At 37.0% G+C, this 20234-nt stretch overlaps 1 protein-coding gene across 2 annotated transcripts in view; it reads right to left on the bottom strand.

Annotated features, from left to right (window-relative positions):
• The window catches only part of LOC114464471 (ubiquitin-conjugating enzyme E2 Q2-like), a 62254-nt gene extending 59526 nt beyond the window's left edge, over nt 1-2728 (bottom strand). For both annotated transcript variants that reach the window (XM_028448701.1, XM_028448702.1), the window contains exon 1: nt 2459-2728. In XM_028448701.1, the coding sequence (XP_028304502.1) occupies nt 2459-2617 (159 nt within the window). In that variant the 5' untranslated portion in view covers nt 2618-2728. The remainder of the gene's footprint in view (nt 1-2458) is intronic.
• Between the last annotated feature and the right edge of the window lie 17506 nt (nt 2729-20234).

The following is a 20234-nucleotide window of genomic DNA, read 5'->3' as shown; positions in this document are numbered from 1 at the left end:
AACAAACGATTCCTAGGAATTGGATTACTGGGAACCGGTTCTCAGAAAGAACCTTTTTTTCCAATTCCCATCCCTACCAGGGGTTCTCAAACCATCAATTTTATATTGCGCTTTTTTGGGAACTCAGTTAGAATTCAGGGATTATTCTTTCACTCCACACTTAGTGGTGGTAAGCTACTATTGTAGCCACAGCTGCCCTGGGGCAGACTGACAGAAGCGAGGCTGCCATTGGCCCCTCCGACCACCACCAACACTCACTCACTACATTCATACTAGGCAATGTGGGTGAAGTGCAGGGCTCTGCACTAACCAGGCAGAGACCTGCTTGGCTTCCGAGATCTAACGAGATGGGGCAATGACAGGCTGGTATGGCCACATAAGAGTTGAATGCAGCTGGATCACATACATAACACCACCTCCCGCCATTGGAGGGGCTGAAGTCATAAAGTGGCTTTGACAGGTGAGGCCGGAGAAGCAAAATGGAAAAAGATAAACTAAATAATTCTGCTTTCCCTGTCCACCTGCCGACCCAGCACGGATAAAGGCAGGTAGGACCCATTTAAAGCACTTTACAGAAAAGGCAAAGAAACATGAACAAACTAGGAACAAACTAAATGTGATCATTTCAAATCTTGAATATGTCCATATTTTGTAAAGTAGGTCTTAAATTCTATTTTGTCAGGTCTTAAATTATGTATGTTCATTTACCACTTCCTTTGTCACCCCCATTTTTATTGAATTACTGGTTAAACTAACTAAGTAGGTAAATTCTGAAAAACAAAATAAAAACACAAAACAAATTAAGTTTCAAGAAGTATAATAATCCTGACACGCACACTCTATTGTATATAGCAGAGTTTCTCAAATTATGGCACTCCAGGGGGTACATGAGAGACAGAGAAGGCAAATTAAAAAATAAAAGCTGAAAATATGGAGTTTTATAATGTTTATTTTTGGTTCAAAAGGATAATAATACTATATATTACCAGCAATTCACAAAACAAACAAAACGACCAATTAGGAGAAAATATACTGAATAATAAAAAGAACAGACAACCAACAACAAAATACGCAAAACGACACAAAAAACACACACTAAGACAGAAAAATACTTAAATACAAAATGACAACAAAGACACACTAAATGGAAGGAAAAACACAAGATTGCTACAAATTACACAAACATAACAAAGAAACATACAAAACAACACTAAAAACACACTGAGATAAAATATTTTAAACAATACAAACCACACACAAAAACAAAATACACAAAATGACACTAGAAACACACAAATTGACACAGAAAACACACAAAATGATAGAAATGATCTTGATTAGAACATGAACCAAAAAAAAAAAAACAAGCATCATTCTACTGGTCCCACATCAGGAGGGAGATGACCATAAAAACTATTCATGAGGCACTAAATACTGTTTCTTTCCACTTATTTGCAAAATGAGATTCTTTAAGATGTGTGTTATCACTCATTCATTCCATCATCATGCTATAGGGTTGTTGTTTCACAGTATTCTGAGCAAAATGTTGTAATTGGTAATAAGGGGGTAGTTGGATTCAGAAATGAGAAAAAGGGGGTACTTGAGCCAAAAATATTTGAGAACCACTGGTAAATACTACATTTGTTCTTGCTTGTCATCATTTTCTGGCGCAAACGGCAGTTGTCTATAAAAGCTAACAAAACAAGCTAAGACTTTCAGTTGACGGGTGTTATGGATATACCCGTTTTCCTGTTGGATGGCGACAATTTCCTGTTGCCGTAGATATTTAATGTAGACAACACAGGGTCAATGTTTGGCACACTAATGTGCGAGTCACATTGCACCTCATGTACTGCAAACATTGACGTTTTTTTTTTATTTTTTTTTAACATGGGTGTCACGAAAATAAAATTCTAAACATGAACATGATTTAAACAGGAAGTTAGCATGCTAGTATATTCAGGTTCAGTGCGCATGAACGATACATATGGATTCACATAGGAGTCATATTTCTTATTGGAATACTTTCACTTATAAACACACGATAGCAAGGGTAACTTATATATTTTTTAAAACATACTCTTTTAAAACGAAAACTCAGATCTCTCGCGTTGGAAAGGAAAATGTACATCCATAACAAATCCCTTGCATTTTACGTTAAATGTCAAAAGCAAAAGTGTACCCCTTTCATTGATAAAATAAACTGCCAGTCTAACCTTTAGTAGCAAACGCTACTAACGCGATCGATATTCGGAAACGAGGTAACCGATTAGCGAGGGAACCAGTAAACTCGTGACATCCTTAGCAAAAGCTATTGAAAACGTTTAAACGTACATACAACAGGCATATTGAATGATTTGTATAACTCGTTTTTATTCTGTAACGTGTTTGAAGAGCAGGGTGAATACGTGAAAGAGAAGTTTGGTGACAAGTCAGCAGCGCGCTGGCCTGCACTTACCGTGATGTTGCAGTGGATGATCAGCGGCTTGTCTCCCGTCACGTTAAACTGGCAGCTAAGCTCGTCTGGTTTCCAGTCTATTATTCTGAATCGTTCGTGGTTCGGGTCAAAAATTGACACTAGAAACTTCAGTTCAGCCTTCAGTCCCGACACCGACATCTTACGCTCATCTCAGAGCACTAGGCCGCGGGTAGAGAGGAAGTCAGGGCGGAGAGAAACCGCGCAGGCGGCTCGGCTGCATATCAGCGAACAACAACAAAGGCCTGCAAAGCTGAGTGCACATCACATCAGACTGTACACACTTATAATTATTATTTTAAAATATAGATCCCCTGGCTTCAAGAGAACTCCAAATTGTATGGATTTAGGTGTTTAAAAAAAAAAAAAAAAGTACAACAATTTACAAATAAACATAAAAGCTTATTTCTATTTCATTCTATTTCAAGATTTTAAAGTCAAAATGTAAGAAAGCCTGTTTTTGCCCCTGGAAAAAAATAAAGAAAAATATCCCCACTATAATTCATATAAATTGCAGTAGGGATATTTTTATTTTATTACGTACTACGTAGCCTTGGATATTGGTTGCTTGCCAACTGTTAAGAGTTTTGAGCTAGCTCTCGTGTTCAGTACCTGAGATTGCATACAGAGAGACATAGTCAGAGGTTTTGCTTTGCTGAATCAATCAGTCAATTTATTAGAGATTAACAGAAAATGAATCAACAACAATATCACGTCAATAGAAGAACAGCCATTATCTCGTGTTTCTTCCTGCCTTGCCTGGCTGCACTTTTCCTCTTTTGTTATGATACGTAAAACATTTGTGATTGTCAGGGTCAAACATGAGCTCATCAAAGATAAAGATATACATGCAGGAAGAAATTTACAAGTTTACATCTACATCTACATCTAAATGATCAGTTATTGTAGTTAGTTAATGATGGCATTTACTGTTGATTTAAAGCAATAAAAATTATGTTTGTATTGCTTTAATGTATGTAAGATTTATTGATTGATTTATTATTATTTATCCTTTAGGGGTCTATCTCTTGTGTCTGTTTATTGGATTTATTAGGTATGTCTGTATGAATTGTTTAATGTGTATCAAGTTTAGTATTTAAAATATAATTTTTCTTATTTGTTAATGATTTAGATTTGTGCATTCTGGTCAAACTATTTTGTTTAATGTTAATCCTACTGTCTGGTGATCATATCTGTTTTGTCTCTTTGCTTACGTACATGGTTGTGTTGTTTTTAGATTTAGATTAAGTTGAAATTTAATGTTCTGAATCTTTGTGTCCTTGTTATGAAAATGGCAGCGAACAAGTTGACCTGAATATATTTTATTAACAGGATGATTGAATATAAAGATTTATAATAATAGTATTGCACACAAAAAGAAACCATGAATAATAATCCATTTCAACACAACATAACCTAAAACCAACTATATAACGTCAGCTTGGAGTTAGATTTTGAAGATGTATCAGTTGTTGAGCTATTCAGTTGTAGGTCAAAAGACCAACTATATTTTATGGAAACTGGTGAGGTTGATTAGACGTTGAATATTGGTTGCTTGCCAACATAACTATATAACAACGTAAGCTTGACATTGTTTTATGTTGAAATGATGTCAGCTTTAAATGTTATCTCAACGTTAACTTTTGCAACCCATATCCAACCAAGGCCCAACGTTAATAAAATGTCCTGTGTCAACTGGGTAGTTACACTAAACAAAATTCTAAATTCTGCGACACATATTGTTGGTTAAACTTAACTTAAGGACTCTATAAAAGGTTGTTTCATGATGTGTTTAAGCTTCATTCACCCCCGAGGTGTCAGTCAGGACACAATAACAGGAGATTGAAGGGATGTAGTTTGACAGTTTAGTTAATAGTTGCAGGCACAGGTGAATAACAGGCATAAGGATGGGTGGAATGATTTGCAGCTTTGTGTGTGTGTGTGAGGTTTTGTAAAATACAGACAAGACATAATAATGAGAATAAATGCTATACATTTAGTAACATGCCCATAGACCTAAGTAAGCTCTCTAAACAATAAACTACAGAGAAATATAAAGAAAAAATGCTAAAAGTACACAATGTGAACTTAGGCAATAGGCTGATGTCAAATCATACAAACACATGATCATAACAGCATGTGAGATAAACATTACAGTAGGCACTCAAAAATGAACCAAATAGTGTACTTACATTCAGCAATGACGCACAGTAGCACTTGAACACTGCACAATGAACATTAAAGAGAGAGAAAGTAAACTTAACAAGAGTTTACTCTCCACTGCAGCTGCTAATGATCAGCGTTTGCACCAAAAAGGTGCTGTAGTGTTATAAAGGGGTTATATTTGCAGGTGCAAAGTAAAATAGCGTGTGCGATTTCTCTGGTTTAATTCTATGGGACATGCACATGATAAATTGGTAAATAAAGTATGCACCAATGTTCGCTGGACTTAAAAAAAATGGATAATAAATGTCCCGGAGCATCCCCTGTCCTTAGACCCTCCTTTGGCAAGGAACATTTCAGAAAACACAGTGGGAACTTAATTACCGGTACACACAAACATGTCATGTACATCCAACATACTACCATAGAGAAGAGACACCGAAAACAGGTGAGCTTTACACCCAAAGTCGCCCCTCAGCAGATTCTTCTCATGTTCACCTGTTGCATCAATGGAGCGTGCAATGTAAGAGCCTCACGCTCTTCCCCTCATGCTTTTGTTTTGCTTTTCCTTATTTATGTAAAGTGTGCATTAGGTTATAAACACTTGGTGAAAATATCAGCTTTTATAATCTTTCCCTGTACGTTATAGTAGTAGTAGTAATAGTAGTACAGGGCTCTCAAGTTTTGAACTCAGTTAAGAGAGACTTTGGCTGCAGCAGTGGTTTAGGTAGAATCTGATAAGACACAAGTTCGTACAAACAAAACTATTTAGTTAGCATTTTCTTAGTGCAGGGGTGCTGAACACACACACACACACTAAATTTCACTTGATACAGCAGCAAACAGATAAAAAGCAAAAGCAAAAAATATGATAAGCACCAAGTAAACACACACACACACACACACACACACACAGTATTTATAATAAAAATATACTAAATTAATAAAATAAAACAAAAAACAAACAAGCAATATTTATACAAAAACTACACAAAACGACAACAAAAATGGATAAAAATAACTCCAGAATCACACTACAATGGCAACAAAAAACTATAATTAAAGAAAAAAATGCGCAAAAAGACAACAGAAAGATACAAAAATACAGATAATGACTCCAAAAAACATCCATTACAGAAAAATACAACAAACAAAAAAAATATAGAAATGAGTTAAAAAAAACAAACACATTCATCATGCGCATGTACCATAGAATTAAACCAGGGAAATCACACACACTATTTTATTTTGCACCCACAAATATACCCCTTTATAACACTACAGAGTATAGAGTATGTACACCTCTTTGTACATACAACCTTCAAACACATTCCCATTTGGTCATAATTGACAACTCTACTTAAGCTCCCACTATATGAATACATACTTCCAACCGGCACTGTACTAGTGATTATAATTTACGAACAACATTAGTCTTACACACAAATGTTGAACAATTTGCCTTACATGCTGAACACAGTTACTTTTTGCAAAGCGTATCGCAAACAAATTATAGTCTCTTGAAATTTACATCTGAAACAATCTCTCGTAAATATATTTCCAAACAGTTACCAAGGCACTACGTGTGACCTCACTTTCAGTTATATGAAATGAGAACAACACTTCTGAAACAAGAACATACATTTAACAACATTTAAATTTTTTTCTACATTTCACAACATGTTTTTTTTTTTTAACCCTAAGTATACTCCAAGGTAGGTAGAGCGACATCTGATGCATCTTGAGGGTTATCTCGGCATTGGTGTGACAAAAGCCACAGCCTAGATTTGGCTGAATGGCTGGTGGTTCAGGAGGTTTTTTTTGAAGAATGACGAGTTCTTGACGATACATTGTCCATTTCTTGCTCCTGTAACCATGGAACCTTTTACCTTGGTCACAACGTATGATGTGATGTTGTATGGAGCAATCAGCTTATTTTGCTTGAGCCGAACTTGGTCGCCTGGAGTGAATGTGTGTGTCTTTGCATGACGATGAGTCTGCATGTTGTTTAATTTTTTCTTTAGCCTTCTTGTCCTTTGCTCTAACCATTATCAGTTTTAACAACACGAGGAATACCAAACATGGTGAAAATCTTGTCCATTATTGGGATGACAGTGTTGGCTGAAGTTGACTTTACAACCTCCACAACTGGATCGCCACATGAGGTGGAATTGTTGTGCATGCTGGAGACTTACTGTACTGTTTTGTATTTACCTGGTGTCACATTGCATTGTACTGCTAAATATACTTATCATGTGATTCACATCTCTGAGATATTTATTTATTTATTTATTTATTTATTCAGTTTATTTCCTACATGGTTGCATTCACAGAAGTTTTGTTATTCTTTTTTTTTTTTTTTTGTACATGCCGAAAAAGGAGACGAGAGAAGCAGTTTGCTTATCCAAGTCCCGTCCTCTGTTTTGTACACAGAAAATTTACATCAAAGCTTGTCTCTCTGGTCAAACAGTCTTAGGTTGTTCTGAACACAATTTCATTTTTTTTTTTTTTTTTGTCCTTTTTTTGTCCTTTTTTATGTAGGATTTATTCTCATCTGCAGTCAGTGTTGTCTTCTTTCATTCCTCCTCTCCATCATTGTTCGTGTCGTCCTTGTTCCCTGCAGATTTCATTCCCCGACTTTGTTTACGTTCCTCCAGTTCAAAAGAAAACTTCATCGTCTTTTGACGTTCCTTGTTTTGTCACTGTATCAAGGTTATTCTAGCTGTTAATAGCTATTGACAGTGCTGTGTTTTCCAATGTTAGATTTAACCCTTTCTCGTATAAACACATTACTATGTCTTAGTTTATAAGCAGTAATTTAAATGTGACCCAATAAGGGAAGAATAGATTATCTTCAGTGTTTTGGTATGTAGTATTTGTTGTAATTTCCATAGGACGTAGTTCTGTTTTCAATGTTTTGTCTTTAAGATGTTTTTTATATAATGTATTTTTTTTTTTTTTTTTTTTTTGCATGTGTTTGCATATGTTTCTGGGTGGATGTTGTCGTTAGTATTAAATATTGTAAGTATTGGTAAATGGTCGGAAATGTCATTTATTAATATTCCATCTATCATTTTGGTTAGGTTCTCATTAAATATGTCTATTTTGCAATCAGGATGCAAACAACAGATTAATATGTTCTCTCCCTTTGGTCTCGTTATTTTTACTGTTACACATTCTCCATTTCATTGTAATCTTTTATGCATAATGCCTTTTATCGTAAAAGTTCATACCTTTTTTTCATTTAGCCAAGTTTCTGACAGTGCCACATTGAATTCAGTCTCTGAAAAGTAAGCACAGTCTGAGTCTTGTTTCCAGTGTTTCTATTGATCTGGGTCCATGTCCATGATTACCATCAGTAATGTTGTTGTTTAGGTGGATCCTTTGTATTTTCCCAAGTCTTCCATCGTTTTGATGAAGATTGGTTTTCCGTTCTCTTCTCCCAGTGGTGTGATATACAGTAATTCCTGCAGTTTCTTGTCCACGTTTTCAGAATTTTTCCTCCTTTTTTTATTTGGCGTGCCTTCCATGCGATGCTTGCGTTTTGTTTTGTCAGGTGTTCATTCATGAAAACCTTTGTTTCTTTCGATTTCTTGCCTTGCCTCAGTAGTTCTCCTTTGAATTTCACATTCGTGAAGGTGATTTTTACAGCTCTTGTGTCATCACGCTTTGGCAAGAGTTGGCAGGAGTTGATGTTGTTAGGGTTCAGGACAATGTCCTTTGACTCCAGGTAATCAATGACCTGTTGTTCAGTCGATTTTGTGTCTTCGTCACTCGCTTCTGTTGTCTGTCTCAACCTGGGTGCTATCTTTAGGCCTGTAATGATGATATCTTTCTCTCTTTCCTTTTGTTCCAGCTCTTCAACCCTCTCGTTTAGCAGTTTTATCTCTTCAGCATTCTTTACATTCTGTTGTTCCAGTATCTTTACTTCACTTTGAAGGCTTTCCCGTGATTTTTCCAGCGTCTTTTCCAACAACTTTATCTTGGCTGTGACCCGTGCAGATAGATCGTCTTTGATAGACGATAGATTGTCTTTGAGGTTTCGTATCATCTCCTTGACCTCTTCCAAACTCGGATCAGGTTCTGTATGGCCTGCAGGCGGTTTTTTAACCATTTTTCTTTTCATCTTGGGCCCAAGTTTTATTTCTCAGGCTGTCCAGCTGCAGCTGTAAGCTGTTAATCTCCCAAGGTCGTGTTATCGGAGTGAGTGAACACGTCCTTTCTCTCCGAAGACCAGAGACGACTGGTATGAAAACAGTAGGGAATTTTGCTGAAGCATAAGGTAAACACTTTATCAGTCACTGCGCAAAAAGCCCAAGAATCGAACCCCGAATATTCCAAGATATGAGTCAAATACGGTGTTATCCACCTGGGATACTCTCCGAACAGCAGTTGAAGTCGATGTCATGTTCGGAGCATGTCAAACTCCGGATATGGGAACACTTTTATACTTGCCATATCCCGGAGTTCAATTCTTCCCGGATACTCTCCCCGGTCATATCTGAAGTCCGAACACCACTAGTATTTTGATTCCGAATACTGCACCGATACTCTCCCCGGTCATATCCGAAGTCCGAACACCACTAGTATTTTGATTCCGAATACTGCACCGATACTCTCCCCGGTCATATCTGAAGTCCGAACACCACTAGTATTTTGATTCCGAATACTGCACCGATACTCTCCCCGGTCATATCCGAAGTCCGAACACCACTAGTATTTTGATTCCGAATACTGCACCGATACTCTCCCCGGTCATATCCGAAGTCCGAACACCACTAGTATTTTGATTCCGAATACTGCACCGATACTCTCCCCGGTCATATCCGAAGTCCGAACACCACTAGTATTTTGATTCCGAATACTGCACCGATACTCTCCCCGGTCATATCCGAAGTCCGAACACCACTAGTATTTTGATTCCGAATACTGCACCGATACTCCCCCCGGTCATATCTGAAGTCCGAACACCACTAGTATTTTGATTCCGAATACTGCACCGATACTCTCCCCGGTCATATCTGAAGTCCGAACACCACTAGTATTTTGATTCCGAATACTGCACCGATACTCTCCCCGGTCATATCTGAAGTCCAACAAATTATTTCAGCAGTCTGCATAATTCAGTATACAATTCATGGCCCATAGGGTGACTCACCATACCCAGGACAGTTAAGTGCAGTGTCCCTAACTATAATTGGTTCACTTGATCCTTTTTCTCTCTACACCAATTGTCTCATCATAAATGGCTGATCTACTTTGAAGATAGAGACTATCAAGATAAATATTAAAAACAAAAATCACTTAGTGCACATAACTTTTTATTCTATCAAAAAAATAAATTAGAAAGAGATAGGAACAGTTTAAATAGGTCTCTAGAACAAAGTAAGAAAAGAAAAGAAGAAAAAACACACACACACCACACCACACAGAAACAATAAAAGTGTTAAACATCTCCATCTCAGTCTTCTTCCTCCTCACTCACATGCAGATAGATAGATTTTTGATCTGAAGTGGGGGGGGGGGCTTTTTGAAAAGTGTCCAGTGTCTTTACGTGTGCGATTGGATCTTGGCTCGATACCCTTTTTTCTATTACTGTCCAGTGCTTTCTGGCAGGTTTTCATTATTCCTCAGAGCCGTGCTGCTCGCCACTTTGGTGAGGCAAATTTGTAACTAGTTTTGTCCTCGTCACTGTCCTCGTCGCTGATGAAGTTGGCATCGGCCCCACAGAGATACACCCAGTCCTCTGGAGAAAGGATCCTCTGCCCCACTTTGACCCGTTTCTTGAAGAGCTGTGTGACAGATTGGAAGAGGTTAGACTTTCAAAGCAATCAACAAAACATGTTGTATATGTCACCCTTTCTCCCTGAGTAGTCAGAGAACATCTAATTCTATATCCTTCCGTTCTCACAGAAGTACAAAATAGTCAAAATCTACAAAAGGTAGGGTTTAATTAACTTCGATTCGTAAAGGAGATTGGCAGTGACAACTCTGCATAGAGTGACAATACGCACGTGAGTGCACAGACACGCAAACTGAGATCTGATACTTTAAGTATTCGGTCCGTGCGTGTAAATGGGTTGATTTATACTAACTCCCCACAACAAACAGCATCTGTTCATGTAGATAAACAGGACTACTGAATAACAAGTGTCTGGAAGTCTACTTCAGATATTTATTTAATATTACAGAAGATTTTTTTTTAAATCAAAACCATATACAATATGTAGCATTATTATCCGTGTACCCTTCGTTCTTTGGTTATTCCATTTTAAAACCAAATCAAAACAAATAAACCATGTTGTTATTTTTGTTTCATATGCCCCTTAAAATTCATTTTTATACTTAGTTTTTTATACAGTGTGCTATCATTAACATGTCAATGTTAAAATGATAATATAATTAATAATAATGCCAGTGACACTTTTTCCCCATCTGGTTACAGTTTGTTACAGTGATCAACTGCCATATTTTTGTAATATTAAAAACGTATTGCACCGTAGTAATTTAAATAAAACTACTAGATACTTTTTACACACAATTCAAAGTCTAACACTAAACATTTTTTCATGGATTCCCTCAATCGTTAATTAGAGGGTGATTTGCTCTTTTCTTACTGCAGGGCGAGCCCAAACACCTCGCTCCAATTTGATGATGCGTTCCTACTTTGATGACGAATTTAACGCAGCACTGAGCTGAAAATGCCATGCCTCCAAGAAGCTCTCTGCTGTGATTGACATGTAAACAGACACGCCCACGAAGGTGAGCATTTCACCTATATATGTATTTTCTACAGTCTATGTATGTACCGGCGGAGGCCCCGCCCCCATACCTGTAAGATCTTAGAATAAAATGGTCAAATCATATTTCAGTTGTTTTTTGGGAGTTGATATACATGTAAATGATTGTGTGAGATGGGCATATGATTTCACATATCGATCGCAGGCTTGTGAATCAAATCGAATCGTATCGTGGCAGACTCTGTGCTATCGACAAACATCGTATCCAAGCATATCGACATCGCATTGTAATTTAATTTAATTTACGAAAGTAAAACACACATGAGCCGAAATTAAGAAATATTTTTTTCCCCCCAGAAAATATTAGTTTTTAACTCCTGTGAGGAAACAAAATAAATACTTATCAATAAAAATAAAAAAAACCTAAATAAACAAAAATGTATGTCAAAAATAAAATAAGATACAATTAAAAGGAAGATATAAGTTGTACTGTGAGGAAACAAAATACATACTAATAAAACAGAAATCTATAATTAAACAAAAATGTATGTCAAAAAAAAATTGTAATTTAAAATAATGAGTAAGATACAATTAAAAAGTAAATATAAGTTGACTAATCACTACATGTGCCTTGGTCGACCAACCATTTCCTTGGTTGACTACAGCCCTAGCAATAACTCACTCGATCTCTCCTGCTCGTAAGAGTCTTCCTCCTCTTTATATCCTCCTTTGTCCCCTTCAGGTCCTGCTTGTTGCTGGCCTTGTAGGACTCAAAAACTCTGTTGCAGGCTCCTAGTGAATGAAAATTACAACACAAATACTATGTCATGAACTCTAAATGTATTATTTTAAGGCATCTCAAAAGGATAGTGATCACTCGAACATTAGCAGACAAGTGCCAATTAGGTCCCCAGATTAACTAGATCAGACTTACTTCTAACTTGGCTTATGCCCCAGTGTGGCTCAGCATCTTTAATGGCCCCTATCACAGCCTGGGTAACCTTTTCATTTTGATTAGAACGGAATCTGTTGGGGGGGGGTATTAATTAATTCAGCTAATTTTCACAAACAGTGGCAATTCAGAAAAAAAGAGACAAAAACACAAAACATACTTGTTCTCTGGCTGGAACTGCCATTGCAGGTCTGTGAGGCTTCGATATGTATGACGGACCAATGCCTGTCGGGATATAAATACAGTGAAAATGAGCAAATTATAGGCCAGTCTCCATTGGTGAAATCAATGGAAGTATAAGTATAATTGATGATAGAAAACTACATACCGTCAACTCTGGTGGGATTTTTGTTGTGGTGGTGGATGAGGTAGGATTAGCCTCGATTCTTTCCAGCCTCTCCATCACGTCATCAAACTTATTATTTATGTTGTCGACACTCTTCTGCAGTTGTACGATTGCGCTAAAAATGTGAGGGGGAAAAAAAAGTTAACATTCCACTGTGATGTAGGCTGGGGCAAACACAGATGTTCAAACATGTCACAAGACAGAATGATACATTGCTTCATAATGTCGACAAAAAATGGACAACTGTTCATTTTAAGTGTGAAGCTTACTGTTGGTTTTACATAATTCCATAATAAAAATACACCCTATTGGTATGTTGGCATTGGTGGATAAAGTTTTTTTTTTTTTTACATTGCTAAACCAATAATGTGATGATAAATGGTAAATGGACTTGATTTATATAGCGCATTATCCCTACACTGAAGTAGTCCTTAGGCGCTTTACATATCAGCTCATTCACACACATTCACACACCAATGGGACTGAGAGTCATATTTGCCTCCAGTGTTTCCCTATGGAGACAGAAAGGACTTTGGCCCACGTTTACATGGGACCTTTATTTCCCCTTTCATTCAGAATAAAAGTTAATTCCTCTTAAAAACTGAAAGTTATTACTATTTTATTACTTAATGTAATGATAAAAAATCACTAAAATTACATTTTATACACGTTTTCCAAAGCCATGTGTTGTAGTTTGTATAGCATAGACATGTTATATGTTTTTTTTTTTTTTTACTAACACACATACACACGTTTGTTTGGAAACGCACAACGCGTTGCTGTAGCAACAAGCCACGCTAGCGAGAGTTCGTCGCCAGTCAAAATGGTCGGCACTGAAACTACAACATGTAGGTACACAATATAGCAGAATGATACAGCGTCCACACACACATACTCATCATGACGAAAACCCATTTCAGACAATAAAGCAAGGAATCAAACTAAATATATTTACCTCCATATGTCATTTCGGGTTATCAACCCCAAGTTTCAGCGTGCTGGTGTCCCGTTCGAAGTCCCATTCAGTGTTCCATTTGGCGTCCGGAAAGACAATGTTTCCCCCCCGCCAGACGGAGGAGTCCTCCCCGGTCGTGAAAAGCTAGGAGGAGAACACGACCCAGACCTCGACCGAGACCTCGATCTGGAACGAGTCCGAGTCCTAGGCCTAGAACACTTCTTTGTTCTCTTGTGGCCCATATTTCCCTCCATGGTATCCATGCTTTTAAAATGCGAATGCAATTCCGACGATACGCGGGCTGTATTTTTTCACATTTGGCGCTTGTAATCTCAAGAGCCAATCACTGCCACCGATGTAGAACACACGGCCAATCACATTTAAACTTTGGACCGTTAAAGACCTGCAATGCATTGTGGGTCTTCCAGGTTGAAGTCACGCTTATCTACTGGGATAATGTATAGGTGACGCTCTCCATAGCAACCCACCGTAGACTGTTAATACTGTTTCTGTGAAACACCGAGAAAACGAAATGGATCAACGGAGGAAAAGAACCTGGGGGCTTCTGTTTTGCGACCACTGTGAAGAATACGTCTCCAAGTCAACGTTTTATCGTCATCGAGAAATGGTAAGATGATCAAACTTAGTGCACTTCGTATATGTTGTAATTAAAATCAGCTTTATTGGCCAGGTATGTTTAACACACAAGGGATTTGACTTCGGTTGACTGTGCTTTCACTGTACAGTTTAAACATTAATAATAACAGTCAACTAAAAATGAACAAGTAATTTAAAGACTAATATGAACAAGAAAAATTAAGATAATTTAATAGGATGATAGTAGATGATAATTTTAATTATGACTGTATGTGCATGAGTAAACTTTATTTGCGTGCTCATGACTAAATAATACTTTCTTTGTATTGTGACCTCTAGAATATGAGCAGACCTTTTGCAAAACGATTTGTTGAGTCGTCATCAGATGAACAGCAACAGGTAACTGAAGGATTTTCTCTCTCTCTCTGTGTGTGTGTGTGTGTGTGTGTGTGTGCGTGTGTGTGTGCAAAGATGACAGTAAAATACAAAAAAATAAAATAAACAAAAAAAACAGACCAAAATAATCAAAATCACTCCAAAAACACAGATGATGACAACAAAAAATAGGAACGATTAAGAAAAGCCATTAAGAAAAATTTTATTTAAAAAAAAAAAAAAATAATAATAATGTTGCCATTTATTTTGAAATGTGAGACTAATTACAATCATAAATGTATACTTATGTTAAAATGTAACACTTTTGAAACATTGATTTAAGACATTTTATTGACAATAAAGGGCTTATTTTTAGATTCATTAATTTAATGCCTTTCAAGACTTTTTATGGATTCGTGGGATTCACCCTGGAGATTATACATGTGTTTTCAACAGTTATTTGTGAAAAACTAAATTTGGTTGGTTGAATTCTAAAAAAAAAAAAAAAAAAAAAAAACCCGTTTTTACAATTTAGGTGTTTAGAAAACACTCTTAATCCAGAATGATTTACGAATAGGGTAAGAATGCTAATCACAAGGAAATTCATGAAATGCACACAAGGAATTTTACTTTGGTAGACTGTGCTCTCTCTGTACAATGTAAACAATAATATTAACAGTACAGTCAACTAAAAATAAACAAGTCATTTAAAGACTAATATGTACAAGAAAAAACAAGATTATATATATATATATAATATTGCAGTGGTGAGTAGTGTGAAAGGATGATGAAGTGAACATGAGGTAGTTATCTTTTCCAGTATTTATATTAAATAGTGTGTAAAGATGATAATTTAAATTAAATAATATGCGTGTGTACATTCAATAATGACTGTATGTGCATGAGTAAACTGTATTTGCGTGCCAATGACTAAATATTATTTTCTTTGTATTGTGACCTCTAGAATATGAGCAGACCTTTTGCAAAACGATTTGTTGAGTCGTCCTCAGAGGATGAACAACAGCATCAGCAACAGGTAACTGACGGATTGTGTATGTCGGGGTTGGAGTAAATTAAAATTTTCAGTTACAATTACGTCTTCAATCATCCATGTTCAATTACAATTCAATTATGATTACATTGACCAACATTTATTTGAATTACAATTAAATTACGATTATTTTTTCCCCCCGAAAGTCGATTTCAAGTACGCTCTCAATTATTAAATGCCTTAACCATGTCTTAAATGAACTGTAAAATACACTGAAACAATTGTCCGTCATCTAATTTGTTTCTCATCTTGTTAGGCTTAAATCAAGGCTATAGCCCTTTATTTATTAATTTTTTAAATAACAAATTATCCTCATAACAGCCAATCCATGTAAAAAAAAAAAAAAAGGAAAAATAACTGCCCTTTACGAGGTACGGCAGACCATGATTCATGCTGAAAAACTGTAATACCTTCTACCTGTATGGGTGTGAAGATTCACAAGGTATCATTCACCATGGTAACTGAGGAATGGACACCTATAGAATGCAACAACCAACCCTGATTAACATGTTGGGATTAACCCACCTTTTGGGAAGTAGAGCAGACAAGGATGCCAGTTGAACAATTGCAGCCCAGGCCGGGCTAGGTCATGCATGTGTGAAACCATAGGGGGCCATTGTGAGGCTTGAGTAAGTGTTAAATTCCTTGTTAAGGAGACCTTTTTGGTCACACATGTATTTTGTAGTCAGGGACAAGGCTGGCCTAGAACAGTGAGTGTTATCTGATATGTGTAAGACAAAGTTTTTATTGCATTTTCATGCCAATTACAATTACAAAGTCAATTATCTAAACTCAATTACAATTCAATTACAACAGCAACACATTTTTTCAAGTATAATTTCAGTTATGTTTACGCCATAATTGTAATTATTTATCAGTTACGCAATTACAATTATAATTGACCCCAACCCTGGTGTGTGTGGTCCTAATTTCTAAGTCATATTTTTCTTGATGTTTTCACCTCCAGAAAATGAGAAGATTTCAACGGATTGAAGAATCCTCAGAAGATGAGCAGCAGCCACAGCAGCACAAGGTAACTGAGGTGATGAACAACTACACTGACACAGAAATGCTGGAAAAAAGGTCCAGGCACATGTACTTGATATTAATACCCCACAATCCAGTTATTAATAAAGTTTGTTTTTTGTGCTCCAGATGACCAGAAGCCTCCATTCTAGCTCAACTGAAATATCTTCTCAAGATGAGCAGGTAAATAAACTGAAAGTTAGTTGTTAGTTGCTAAACTTACGAAATAGATTTGTTTTGCTTAGCTAATCATCTATAAAAAAACACACCAGAAGAAGCATGTGTAATGAGCATTATTGTAGAGAAGCTACTTATTCCCTGGTTTCATAGAATTTTTAAGATTGTTTTGAGTGACAATGACCTTTACTAAATAGTTAGAATGTGAAACATTCCACAATCCAGTTATTAATCCAGTTATTGTCTTAATGATTTGTGCTCTAGGTGACCAGAAGCCCCCCTTGTAGCTCCACTGAAAACTCCTCAGAAGATGAGCAGGTATGAAATTAATTGTTAAATGTGCATTAACACTGTTCATCAGTTATTTGAATGATAACAGCCAATCCATAAGAGTGTTGTAAATCTTTGACTGTATCTTAATAGATTACCTCTGTTTGTCTTGCTGTCGAAGGTGCAGATGTAACTACAGCAAATCCTGGTTACCTATCCCTGTTGAAAAAATCCCCTTTCATTTTCATTTTGCTGATCATAATGTTTTCTCTGTGTCTTCTCATTTTAGTTTTCTGAGGACCAAGAAGTTTGGAGTGAAAATGAAGACAGAGAAAATCCTGAAGAAACTGGTGGTTGTGAACCACATGTCATAATCACATTCTTGCTTTTGCTACTGGCAAAGTGGAAGTCATTCTTTACAGTCTCTGACAGGGCATTTGAGTCAATTTTAAAATTTCAGAATTCTGTTTAATGTACTGAGTAGTACATTTATTTTCACGCCGGCTTTGCAAAATATTGCAGCACATTTCCCTGCAACTTTATACATGTTCAAGAAGGCTATATCTGTAAATGGAAATGATTTTACAACATTCGTTGTATGTCCAAAGTGCCATTCTGTATATACCTTAGATGAAGCTGTAATGTTAAAACATGATGCAAGTGGGAAGGTCATCCAGAAAAAGTCAACAAAATGTTGCCATATATCATTTCCCAGACATCCACAAAAAAGATTTCGTAAGAAATGTGACACTGTGCTAATGAAATCTGTTATCGGGAAAGATGAAAAAGAGTTTCTTTACCCCAAAAGAAAATTCTGTTATCGTAGTTTGATCAAATCTATTAGTGATATGTTAAAGAGGCCTGGCTTTAAAGAGTCCTGTGAAAAGTGGAGGCAGCGTAATGTTAAGGAGGTAATATATGCTGACATTTTTGATGGGCAGGTCTGGAAGAATTTTCAGGTTTATGAAGGCAAGCCATTTTTACAAGAGGTTGGGAATCTTGGTTTTATGCTCAACGTTGACTGGTTCCAGCCTTATAAATATGTCAACGACTCTGTTGGTGTAATGTACTTAGCATTGATGAACCTTCCAAGGGAAGAAAGGTTTAAGAAGGACAATATTATAGTTGTTGGTGTTATACCTGGTCCCCATGAGCCAAAGGAGCACATCAATGGGTTTTTGGAACCTTTGGTCAGTGATTTAAAACAGCTTTGGGCGGGGTTAGATATTGATGGGCAATTTGTCCGTGGAGCGTTGTTGTCCTTAGCGAGTGACATTCCAGCTGCAAGGAAAACTGGAGGTTTTCTCGGCCATATGGCAAATATGGGTTGCAGTAAGTGCCTAAAAAACTTTCCAAGGACTGAAGACAATAAGGTTGATTACTCTGGGTTTGATGATACATGGCCTGTTAGAAGTAACACGGACCACTGTAGATATGCCAGAGATGCTAAGAGGGCAAAAAACAAAGCTAGCAAAAGCAAGATTGAGGGTAAATATGGAGCCAGATACAGCTGTTTACAAGAATTACCATATTTTGATGTTGTTCGAATGCATGTTATTGATCCAATGCATAACTTGCTGGAGGGCACAGCTAAAAGAGTGATGCAAGTTTGGAAAGAAAGAGGTTCAATCTCCAAGGAAGGATTTGCCACAATACAGGAAAGGGTAAACTTGTTGAAACTTCCAAGTAACATTGACTCTGGTATACCGTCAAAGATTGAGGCAGCTTTTGATGGTTTCACTGCAGCACAGTGGAAACTCTGGGTTTGTGTCTATTCCACCTTTGCCCTTAAAGGAGTCATAGGAGAAGAGGACTACTCTTTGTGGAGAGTTTTTGTTGCAGCAACACAATTACTATGCTCCAGAGTTATTAATGATGTGCAGATTGAGGATGCCCATAGATGTCTCCAAATGTTTTGTAGATCCTTTGAAAACCGATATGGTAAACAGTGGTGCACGATGAATATGCATTTACATCTACATTTGAAGTCCTGTGTTAAAGACTTTGGACCTGTTCATGGCTTCTGGTGCTTCTCATTTGAACGTGCCAGTGGTACATTGGGAGATTACCACACTAATAACCAAGACACTGAAGTGATTATGATGCGAAAATGGTTAGCTGAATGGCAGGTGGCAGGCAAACAGTTAATGTGCCCTGGTATTTTGGATATATTTGATACAGAAGTCGAAACATTATTCCGTAAGACCCCCACTGCCACAGCTATCCAGGCAGAGAAGTTATATGTCCTACATGATCTCTCTCATGATCATATTTTCCACAGAAACTTTGAGCTTGATGATACTCTAGAAACTTTTCTTCCACCTGTTAAACAAAGCACATTGTCAATTTCAGACAATTTGGATCTGCTTTCAATGTTTAAGGTGATGTATCAGACTGAGAGAATTGAGAGAGTGTCTCTAAACTACATGTACAGCAACAGATATAGTTTAGCTGGTGATGTATTTTCAACATGTCGCTATAGGTCAGGATCATCATCATTTGTGACTGCAAAATGGTTGAGTGTTGATAGAGTCACAGGAGATCCCATGATCGACCCTAATGCACCATTGCGCCCGGGGGAGATATCAAATATATGGAAAGTGTTTGTGTTTTTGTGGATGGATGAATGTTTGACAAAGGTTGAACATGCAGTAGCAAAAGTGAAATGGTTCAAAGAGCATGGGGATGTGTGGCATTTTGGGCAAAAAAGCAACTGCACAGTTTGGGAAACTAATGAAGTACCATGGTCACATGCATCTTTCCTTCCACTGAAAAGAATTGCCAGCCAGTGTGCATGCTGTACTTTCAAAGTCGCCTTTTCTACTGCAAGGCAAGAAACTGTTAATGTGTTGGTAACACTGCCTTTAGCAAGATGTATTTAACCGACATGTCATTGTTGTTCAGCAGAAGGGACCCCAACGACCTTTACATACTGTACATATATATAAATTGCTTTTGTGTCTGTTATTTTTTTGTTGTTTCTGTAATGCATCTTAAATGTACTGTGTTTTAAACATTCAAATACAAATTGAAACAAAATGAAAGACTCCCTTTTTGCTATCTGACAGCCAGTCATTCACAACTGTATTAACCCAACATTACGGGT

Source organism: Gouania willdenowi, chromosome 6, assembly GCF_900634775.1.
Source record: "Gouania willdenowi chromosome 6, fGouWil2.1, whole genome shotgun sequence".
Lineage (NCBI taxonomy): Eukaryota > Metazoa > Chordata > Actinopteri > Blenniiformes > Gobiesocidae > Gouania > Gouania willdenowi.
The sequence above is the reverse complement of the archived record's forward strand: the minus strand, read 5'-3'. Positions and strand labels throughout refer to the sequence as shown.